Consider the following 12,213-nt stretch of genomic DNA (forward strand, 5'->3'; position numbering starts at 1 on the left):
AGTTTTTAAGAAAACATCATTTAAAAAATAAACCAGTCTGCGTATAACCAGAAATTCATTAATTTTAGTAATAAAAAGATATTCGTGGTCGGTTACGTTTGGAGAAGGATTAGCACCCCACAACGCCCAAAATTGGTACCCGTTGATTATAAATTGTCTATATGATAGAAATCTAAGAATTCGAATATAAATTTAATTTATGATCCTATTATTCCATATTCAATCTTATAATTCTAATGAAAAATATATTAAAATAATTTTTATAAATATATATATATATACTTAGGGTTTTATAAATAAGTTATTTAAAAAATATCAGAAAAGGATATCTAATTATTTTAAGACAAATCTTTTTTTAATATTTAAAAATAAATAAATAATGTCCTTTTAAATTATGAAATCAATCAAGTTATACTTATGAATCTTTCATATATATATATATATATTCATATGAATAAAATGAAAAGAATAAAAAATAAAAAGCAATAATTAAAGGATTATATTTAAAGTATTGAAAAATGTAAAGCAAAAATAAAAAATAGAAAATTAAAGTAATGAAATTAAAGAGCTAAAAAATAAATAACATAAATTAAAATAAAAAATAAATAACTAAAATAAAATATATCAGAAGAGATAAAATTAAAATGACTAAAATATAAAAAATACAAATATCATATCAAAATCATAATACAATAATAATAGAACACAAGCAGTGACTAAAAATGAATAAATGTAAAAACAGTAACTAATTTCAAATAAAAAACATAGTAGTGTAATGATTAAATTAAAACTAAGTAAAACATAGAGGTCAAAAATAAAATAAAAACAGCTAGTGACCATAATATTAAAACATGGTTAGACTAGGGTATTTATAAATGATTAACCCATAAATAATGCGACTAAAGTGTAAAATACAATGAAACTTAGAATGGCTAAAATATAAATGTACCAAAATAATTTTATTATTAAATTTAGGTGGGGACTCCATGATTGCCGTGGAATCAGGGGATTTGAATCCCATTTTATTTTTCCTTTTTAGCCGAAACCTACCCCAGAGTGCATAATTTTTGTCCTATTAAAAATATTAATAAACTAATTTCTTAATATCATTGGTGCATTATAGGACCTAGTATAAATTAGGATTTAAAATTCATGACTGCATCAGTACTAATTCTAGGGCCTACATGTACGTGGGTCTTATAGATCAATAGTATTGCTGAATCTATTTCTCCATCAAAAATCTTTCCATTGACGTGTTTTTTAGACTTAAGGAACTTGAACCTAAGTGCAAAATTACTTTCTTTTTAGCACCAAAAAGAATAGCAAATATATAAATTAATCATATTGATAATTTAGATGACCAAATCATGCTGCAACTAGGTCAGTAATATTACCTGTCGGTCAATCATCCCCATCTTTGAAAAAATTAAATTTTAATATAAAAAATCATTAAATTATATTTTAGTCATGTTTTACCATAAAATATATGCATAAATAACTTAAAAGAAATAAAATATAGATGCCAACTTAAAATAAATAAAAATATGTTTTTAAGAATTAAATTATAAAATATCAAAATTAATAGAAATAACTCGAAATAACTCAAAATGTAAGTAAAATAGTGTAATTTAACTATAAATATTAATACGGGATTAAAATAAAAATACTAAAATATAAAGGACTAAATAATATATTTACCCTAAATATTATAAACTGATAGGGACTAAAATATAATAAAATAAATAAGAATACAAAATTAAAAAACTTAGAAAGTCAATTTAATGACCAAATTGCAAAAGAATATAAACTCGGAAGGATCACGGACGTGATTTTCCCAAGAGGGAAATTACACAAACACCCCTTTCCAAAACTATGTCGTTTAGGAAGGGGATAAAAGGCCCAAAACCGACCTAAACTCAACCATCTCTCTCATTTTCTTTTTCCTCTATCTCTCTAAAAGAGAGAGATGAAAATTCTCTCTGAACTCTCTCTAAAAGCCTCCCATCGGAGGTAATCCGGCCATTGCCGGAAATCGAGCTCTGACACCGATGACCACCGTCGGCCACCACCCATAGTGGTCGGATTTACAAAACTTACCCAACTCGAAGATCTCAAAGCCCTAAAACCGATTATAACCTTAGTTTTTCCCAAAAACCCTCAGAATCGCGTAGATCTAAAGAAAATACCTTTAGTATTTTAGGTTTTTTACTATGTTTGGGGTTCTCTAACAAGGTAAGTTCTACTCTCCCTTCTCTTTTCTCGATTGGTTGTTGGTTGCTGCTTTCCTCGTGGTTGTTTGCTTGTTTCCCCCTCCCCTTTCTTGTAGGTGATCGAAGGCTTTTATAAGCCCCGATGATGGCGTTTATTTGATGGATCTATGGTGAGTCACTGGATCTATGATGGTAACTCACCATAGATCGTGATGTGTGCGGCTGTCTTCACTTCTGGAGTCTTCAATTACGACTACAACGTCGTGGCAGCAGCTGGATGGAAAATATAACAGCGGAGTGGTTGAAGTAGAGGCGGTGGAGCAGTTGGAGTGGTTGAAGGCAGCGCCGAAATCACCCTAGGGTTGGTGAACCCTAGGGTTTCTGTTGGGAGAGATCTGGACCGTTAGATCATGGCCAGATCCAACGGCTGGGATTTACTGGAGTCTGGAGAAGATGTTGAAAACCTTAGAAGGTGTTGGGCCGGGTCTGGATCTGGGCCTATAAAATTAATTGTAATTATTATTATTTTATAATAATAATAATAATAATAATAAATGAGACAAAAAACTTAGTGTTTACACAAACACTTAATATTTGATTTAGGTTTTAATTTAATCATTGTTAAAAAATTAACAGAATTATTGGCGTGATATTTTTTCAATGATGACATGACATTATCTTATGTTGACACGTCAACAACACTGTTAAATTTTTAGTAGCGGGGTACTAAAATGAAAGTTAAACTAAACTAACATTAGATGTAGTTTTGAAAACAAATAAATTTTTGGTACCAAATGAAATAAAAATAATAATTTATATACTAAATGTATAATTTACCCTCTAAATAATAAAACACCAACTCGCATTGCCTATTGTTAAGCCCATTCTCCGACCCTCCAGCTCAATATCGATCCTTGTGTATATATGTATTGTTTGAACTCGATGCACCCAACAACGACATATACAAAAGTTTTCGTGAAACTTATAATATAAAATTTTAGGGATGATAATAAATTATTAATAAAAATATGTAAAAATAATAATAATTTATTGATAAAACATATAAAATTTATCTAAATTAAATGAGAATTTAAACTTTTTAACTGGGATGACTATCATGTCAACCTCCACAGTTCATCTTCTGCAGACAAAGACATACGTAAGATCTTATATTATAAAACGAACTTATAAAATTTTAAGGGGTGAAAACATATTATCAATAGAAAATATAAAAAATATTTAAAATATGAGATAATTTTAATTTTTAGGAAGAAATTACCCAATCTGCCCCCTTGGGGTCCATCCCTATTTATAAACACAATATTTAAACTCAATACTACTCCCAATTACTACTGAGATCACCTGATAGATTTTTATATTTAAATATTAGTTGAATAAATGTAAATATAAATAGCTATAGAAATATGAATAGTTGTTGCAATATAGATTTTAAAAATATAATCATAAGTTACATGGTTGCTATAGTGATTATTTTTTTCCTCTTATTTACTGATCTGTTCTTTACTTCACCTAATAATACTCTACTGGGGTCTCTGGACAGCCTTCATCTGATACATCTTCTTTACTAAATGGTGGAGGTACATATGGTGGGGATGTGCATCTTAGCAACGCCCAGTTGACCCCTTGGAAGAATGGGTGGTGCTTGATGGCTGATGCACCCATGGTGGACCCTAACCGTCTTGTTGGATCCTTCACCAACAGCTGGGATATAAGATCCTTAGCTGCTGTATGCACCGTGGGTTCTTTTGGGAACTCGAGGGCTCGTGCCACGATGTTGGCTAACGTTAGCTCGTGGTCGACGCCCTTGAATGGTGTTACCCCATAAAACAGTTCATACATAAAGATCCCCAATGTCCACCAATCCACAGGGCTACCATGGCCCTCACCAGACACGATTTCCGGTGCCAAATATTCATGTGTCCCTACAAAAGACATGGACCGGACATCAACCGGCTCGGCCACAAACTCAGGCCCACCGCGATGGATGGTCTTCTTTTTACGTTTGGGGTGGAAACATGACACAGCAGGTACTATACAATTTGGGATGATGCATGAAGAGGATGTGAAAGGAGGAGGATCAATAGGATGGTCGTTTTGCAGGCCAGGGACAGGCAGTCTTTGATCGGAAATAATCTGGGGAGTCGACGTAGAATCATCACATTTCAACGAGAGGTCGAAATCCGTAAGCATAATGTGACCATCCAATTGAACCAACACGTTTTCAGGCTTTAAATCACGGTAAACAATCCCCAATATGTGAAGGTACTCGAGAGCCACCACCACCTCTGATGCATAGAACCTGCAGACACCAAGAATAAAGAAAGCAATCAAGTAGCTAAAATTTTAATCAGTTCCACCGTCAACTCAATTAAGATCAACAACTTCATAATACAAAATGTCCATGGATAGCTAAAATAATTGAGATGCTCATAGTGTCATGGATTTTTTTATCACATTAGCCAAGGGACATAGGGACCTACTACCATTATCATTGATCCACTGCGATTTTAAGATTGATTTACACACTAAACTAAGACAATAAATTATTTTGCTTCAACTTCTACTACGTTATGCAGATTAATAGGGACCTACGTGTCTCTTTTTCTAGATACCTCAGAGGCAAAAATCTTCAACAGGGAGAAGTAAAGCAATCAAAAGGTTATCAAGTTTGTGTCCTTGTATTGCAGCATGTTCTCTTCCTAGATGTTCACTAGTATTTTGGGTGACATAATGTAGAAAAAAAAAAGCGTAGGACATGTTCGAGTCTGATTCATTTACGGTGGAAATACTAATAAAACCATGGTGGGTGTGAATAATCTAGCAGAACAAAGAATTACATCATTGGGACATAAATGAGAAGGTTAGATGTTGCATAATGCCTAAAGGAAACATTTTCTATCAATCATGTACGGACTTAACGCTCATTGTGAGAGGCGGAAGGATTTGTTGTTTTGCATTTAACCTTTCTGAAAAAACAACACATAAGACCAAAAAATCCCCTTAAGATTTGATTAAGTCTATTTCTTTTTGGAGTACTTCGGCTCCAGCGTTTAATTTTAAGATAAAATAACTCCTAATTAGAAGAAAACCGTTAGTCAACTAATGGTCAACACTCTTTATTGACGTGGTAAAACCACGTCAACACATTAAACACGTCATATGACATGTCATCACTCATTTACATATGACATGTACTACATCATCACTTTAGACACGTGTGATATATCACGTCATCACTTATGTACACATTACATGTTATAACAATATTTTAGACACAAGTTTTGCCACATCAACAAATTGTATTGACTGTAGTCAATTAACAATTTTAATCCTACCATGTGTCGTTTTTTTCCTAAAATAAAACATTAAACTAAAATGCTCAAAAATAAATAAAGATAAAAATAATTACTCAATCAAATAAAAAAAATATTTGTCATTAAAAACATTACAAGTATTGGATGGCTAGGTAGGTTGCAGTGACCCGGACAGGACACTTGACTGCAGAGGGGCAGGAGAGCTCTATAAATAAAAATTGAAAAAGGGTATTCAACGGATGCAAATAATATAATTCATTTCAACTAAGACATGTATGCATGGTTTCTCCATTAAATAATTCATTAACATTACTACTTAATTAAGATGCACAACTTTGCTTTAGTCCTAATCAGAAATGGATAGAAGGCTGGTTTGCGATCATACCTTCTAGAAATTTCAAATTATCATATAGTTAAAACATTTTTTTTATATTTTCTATTAATAATCTTGTTTTGCACCTCTTAAATCTAATATAAAATCTTAAACTCACATCTCTCGTAAATTTCTGCATTCCTCGCTAATACTAATTCTATTCTCGTAAATTTCACAGATCCCATACCATCCATGTTACAATTTTCATAATTCATTAACAATTTTAAAACAAGTAATACACATGCAGACACGTCAAAACTTAAGAAAAATAATCATAGAAGAACATGACACGTGATTTAATAATTAAATTTATCTAGTGTGATCATTATATTGCTTTGTCTACCGTGTTATGGAGCTGAGTTGGCTACTTTAATAAGGCGACAAGAAGGTAAAGTAATTTCAAGGTGGCTCCGATCCGGTATAATAGGCACTATATTCCATAATCAACGTGTCTTAAAATGCTTGGTTTGCTAGCTCCACCACCGGATCTACCGTCAATCTTAGTTAAAACAATCGATTTACGGTAACAAAAAAAATTTGATTCGGCCCCACACGTCACTCTCAGATATCCAAAAATGAAAAGGGTATTTTGTTTTTTTTTAAATAAATAAAAACAAAGGTTAACGGAGACGACATACCTAACGGCGGAATCAGGGAAGCGTTTGAGAGGCTGACGTTGCCGGAGAACATGAAGGTCACCGCCGGGGCAAAACTCCGTCAATAAACAGAGCCATCTAGGGGAATCTACAACCGCGTAAAGCGAAGGTAAAAAAGGATGGTCCAACAATTCCAGTATTTCAATCTCCGTCCTCGCTCTCCCTTCTTTGCTCCTCGACGCTAGCTCCTTTTTGTCCATCACTTTTGCTGCATAAACGACTTCCTTCTTGCCGTTTTGGTTGTTGCTACTTTCGTTTTTGTTTGTATCAGTGCCATTAGACTTGAGCTCGGCTAGGTAGACTGAGCCTATATCACCGGAACCAAGACGGGCAGAGAAGCGGAGGTCGGCCAGGGAGAGTGAACCGGTACGGATGGCTTTCGAAGAGAATGAGCCGTGAGTTGAGGGAGCGAGTGGTGAAGAGCCGGAGTTGGAGGCAGAACCCGAGCTGGTGCTGCGATTTATGGTTGCAGTGGAAGTGGAGGTGAAGCTTAAGCTTTGTAGATCGTCGGCTAAGTCGTCCACACACGCCTCCATTGTTGGAATTGGTGTCACTGAGAGAGAGAGAAACGGTGTTTGGTATTTGAAGGGATGGTGCATCGGGTTTGGTCTCGGGGGTGATAAAGGTCCATATTTTTATATTATATTTCATATGCACAATGAACATAGGGTCTAATTTTAGTTTTAATCCCTCTATTATGCTGTGTTTTGCAATTATTTGGCCTTCTAGTTTTATAATGTTTTAGTTGGTCTACTTTCAAGTAAGAGTGAGTATTTGATCAAGTCGACTTATAATTTTTTATTTAATTGAATTGTCACGTAATATTTATCATTCAAATTTTATTTAATTTTTTTTATTTTAGTTCTTCAAGTTTATGTTCAAATTAAATTGTAATTATTTATAATATTATGATACACATTTATTTTATTTTAAATGAATTCTTGTAACCATATAAAAATAAACATATATATTTATTCATATTATTTTTCATATATGTAAGTAAAATTTATAATATTATTTACTAAATTAAATATCAGCTAAAATTATAAATATATTTATAATAGTTATTTTTAAAAGAATTAGATTTTTGAGGAAAAAGGCATTGATACGAGTATAAAAGAATTATGGAATTGATTGGAGGAAATAATTTGTAAAAAGTTACAGTTAAAGGATCAATTTGAATAAAATTTAAAGATAAGGGGTAAATTAAAAAATAAAAAATTTGTTGTTAAAAATAGAATTTGAAGTTACATAGGTATTCTATAGTCTAGGAGTGTCTGGTTCAAATTTGGGCAAAAATGAACTTGAAACGGATGAGGAATTAAAAAAATAATGAAATCATGCAAAGTTTATGGGCTAAATTAAAAAAATGTTTTTAAAAATAGGAACTGAAGCTTTATAGGTATTATAAAGTGATTTAGGAGTATGTAGTTCAAATTCGATCAAAAATAATCTTAAATGAATGATGAATTGAAGAAATAAGGAAATTATGGACTATATTAATTGTAAGTGGATCATAATCTCTCTATATATATGGGTTAGGATCGACTAACATAATGTAAAACTTTTAAATTTTACACAGATTTATAATCGTTGGATGAGTGAAAGTATATGGTTGTGATTAACTCCTTGTTTTTTTCTTCTAGTGAATATCTTCTCATTTCCTCTTGTTGATCTCAACAATCTATTTTCACTCATCAAACGGTCTTAAAATTTGTGTAAAAGTAAAAGAGATCTACATTGTGTAACAAGATCATATATATATATATATATAATCTTATTCTTATTCTTTTTTACATGATTCAGATTTATAATGATATTTAATAAATTAAATATCAAAAAAAGTATGACATATATTTATAATCTATTATAAAAAAAATATTTTGAGGATAAAATATTGATGAAAGTATCAAATAATTAAAGAATTTACGGGAAGAAAGAATTTTTAGAAAAATAGAGTCAAAGAATTAAAATGAATACAATGCAAATATGATGGATTAAACTGTAAAAATATAATTTTTTTAAAAAAAATGAGAATTGAAGTTATATATATATTCTATAGGGTAGAAGAACATGTAGTTCAAATTTGGTCAAAATAGACTTGAAGGGAGAAATGAAGAAATAAAAAAAATCATGTAAAATTGAGATATTAAATTTCAAAAAAGGAGAAAATTTGTTTTTTAAAAAGATGAAATGAAGCTACGTCGATATTCTAAAACAAGTTAGAGAGTAAATGGTTCAAATTTAGACAAGTAAATTTAAAATGAATGAAGAATTAAATAAATAAATAAATTGAGGCCTAAATTATAAAATAATTAAATTACTTGGCTAAATATAAACATGATTTTGTTTTGAAATTTGATTTTTTGAATTGATAAAATCTAAACCTGAATCAAATTTTAAAACTAACTCATTAATTTAAAATTTTAAAAAAAATGAGTCAAAATTAAAATAATCCTTAATAGTTAGGCCAATAGATATCTAAAGTTGTAATTAAAATAAAATTTCAACTGTCATATTATTATTTTTATTTAACCCATTCCTTTATTTTTCTCGCACAATTAGGATAACAATGGATTGAGTTAGGTCGAATCTATTCATATTTCTATTTCTTATTAATTTGATCAGAAAATCAAAGTTCTCTCTCCCGCATTCGCTTTGATCCGAGTTTTGGAGGTTTTCCACTCGACTTATTTTTTTAGGATAAAATCCGTACTCGACTCATCCTAATATATAAAAAATCATTTTTTATTAGATAACATGAGGATCTAATTGAAATATAATAAAATAGAAAAAAACTATTATTACAATTATCTTTAATTATATAAAATATAATGTTAATATTATATGGGATAATTTTTCACCTAAATCCAAATCGGATCCAATCTAAACTTAAATTTTTAAAATAAAAGATTAACTCATCCAATCAAATCAGGTCAAAACCTTTCAAGTAGAAATAAAAATCCCTAAATGCAACCCTCGAGCCTTAAATAACCTTCTAACTAATCCTCTCTACTTTTCCACTTCTCCCTTGCTAACCAATTACCATTTATGAGGTTAGTTTACTTCCATTAATAAATACTACCCGCCTATTCAATTCACATTTACTTTTCTTTTTAAGGTTTGGTAAAGAAATTTATTAAATTTCTATAATAGTCCATACATTCTGGTATTTCACTCATGCATTTTTTTATAATTATTTATATTTGATTTATTAGTTAATTATTATTTTAATGGTCTAAAATGATTATGAGATAGTGTATGTTCATAACTTTCTTAACCTATTAACAATACGTACACACCTTACAGACGCAACAGTTCGAACTCATGATCTTTAAGAAGAGCAATATTCTCTTTTACCATTCTTAGGCGTTGTGGAGGTTTATTTTTATAATGATCTTTCCAACTCAATATATTTAATTCACACTACCAGGATTCAAATATGTGCTATTATTTTAAAAAATAATATTTTATCTTGTTATAACAATTTGTAATTAATTTTAAGCAGAAATTTATGTTTCATGCACTCAATAATTTTATTTTGCCTTGTTATCAAGCGAGATTTCATTTCAAATAAAATGTCAGTCTATCTTAAAAGTTTGTTTAGGATCAAATTAGTATTTTTTAAACTTTAACCTCGAAAATTTAATTCATTATTTTTATAATATGCATTTGATTTTAATAATGTTGTTGATATTTTAAATTTGCAGTTATTTTTTAATAATATTATCATTAAAGTTCGAATTTAAATCTATCTTACTCCAATAAGTATTACGTGGTCTAAGTCTAATTGAATTCCAACCTCCAAAAAGTTTCAATAGTATTATTAAAATTATTTTTGGATGATGCGGGTCTCGATACTTTTAAAAGATATTTTTTGAATTATTTAATTTAAATTTTAAGTGTTTATTAGTATTATTGTTGAATTTTTTTAAAATAAAAATGACTGTTTTATATATGATGTTGTAAGTTTGAAAATATATATTTAAATTCTTTATTATTATTATATATTAACTTTAATTATGAAAAAATATAAAAGTAGTTTTATTAATGAATAAATATATTTATAATATTTTGGTATAATCACATGGGATTGTAGAGGCTCAATATGGGGCGATCATCCTAGCCGAATTTACTTAATTCGCAAATGTCGGGATTTAAACATCTGATTTTATTTAAGGGGTATAATCTCTAATCCTATTAGACAAATTAATTATTGGTTAAATAAAGTTATAATTACTAAACGTATTCTAGAAAATTATTAAGATAACTCTTATATGAAAAATGATATAATGAGATATAAAAATTTCAAACCCAAAATTAATTTATTTATCATATAATTATATCTTGATATTTTATGTAAAAATATATTGGTAGAAAATATACAAACAAACTCAAATTACTGTACAAGCTCATAAACAATACTGCAATAAACAAAAAGCTCAATTTATACGGGTGATTCTACAATTACGCTTTAGACGTGTAGATATGTTAAGGGTAAAGTACATAAATGGTCCCCCGACTATAAGAAGTTACTTTTTTTAGTCATTTGACTATTAAAAGTTATAAAATGGTCATTTGGTTATAGGATAATATTTTATTGAGTCCCCCAACTATTAAAAGTTACAAAAAATGGTCACCTAACTGTTAATATATTTCAAACTCGTCATTTTCTATTAAAATTTTGACAACCATCTGAGTTGGACATAAACATGTTGATTGTGATATGATAAAATCTGATCCAATAACTTGTTTGAGTTGTATTTTGTGGATAAACTCTATGTTTACAGTATGCAGTTGAGTCAGTGCTTGAAACATTATACTATCAAGTCAGTGCTTGAAAGCAACAACGATGTCAGTAGGCTTCATTAAAATATGATTTTATCATATATTAGTCACCAAGTTAATGTACAACTTAGACTATCGTCAATTTTAATGGAAAAAGACGATTTTTGAACATATGAATAGTCAAATAATTATTTTATAAATTTTAATAATCGAAGACTTAACAAAATAGCGTCATACAGTCGAGAGACTATTTTATAATTTTAATAGTTACGGGAATCAACAAAATAGTATCCTATAGTCGAGGACTACTTGTATACTTTACCCATATGTTAAAGGCATCTTAATACAATATAAAATATATATATAAATGACTCGTTCTATAGATGCAGAAGAACATATAATAAACATCATACGAGTATTTATACTTTTAATATGCTTAATAACTTATGTCGTGTACTGGAACTGATCACAGTTGGATACCCATCATATTCACCATTAGTAACCCTATTTTTCTTTCTGGTTGGAAGCGACAACAGTCGATTGAGGAACAAGCCCACCTTGATTACACTCACCTGCGTGCCCAGGTACATGAAAGCGACCTGGGATACTTTGTACAAATATACCAAGACAAAAACACCTTAGTTGTGGCTTCAAATGCTTGAATAGTCCACCTCCATTTTTAATGCTTTGATTTGATCTGCTCGGATTTATCTCACCTTTAGATAGGGATGGATAGATCTGAATGAGTATTAAGATAACTATATTCTCGAAAATTTTAAATTTTAATATGATTTTTACATTTGTTTATATTTTTTTTATTGAAATATAATTTTATACTTTTATATTCTTAC

The 12,213-nt window shown here is 29.8% G+C and overlaps 1 protein-coding gene across 1 annotated transcript; it reads right to left on the bottom strand.

Annotated features, from left to right (window-relative positions):
- Positions 1-3,734: 3,734 nt before the first annotated feature.
- LOC120116352 (serine/threonine-protein kinase D6PKL2-like) lies at positions 3,735-7,183 on the bottom strand. Its single transcript, XM_039136865.1, has 2 exons — positions 6,557-7,183; positions 3,735-4,530 (listed from the first exon to the last, which is right to left on the bottom strand). The coding sequence occupies exons 1-2, from the start codon at positions 7,171-7,173 to the stop codon at positions 3,741-3,743; spliced, it is 1,407 nt and encodes a 468-aa protein (XP_038992796.1). The 5' UTR covers positions 7,174-7,183; the 3' UTR covers positions 3,735-3,740.
- Between the last annotated feature and the right edge of the window lie 5,030 nt (positions 7,184-12,213).

This window comes from Hibiscus syriacus, unplaced genomic scaffold (genome assembly GCF_006381635.1).
Source record: "Hibiscus syriacus cultivar Baekdansim isolate YM2019G1 unplaced genomic scaffold, ASM638163v2 tig00110293_pilon, whole genome shotgun sequence".
Taxonomy (NCBI): Eukaryota; Viridiplantae; Streptophyta; class Magnoliopsida; order Malvales; family Malvaceae; genus Hibiscus; species Hibiscus syriacus.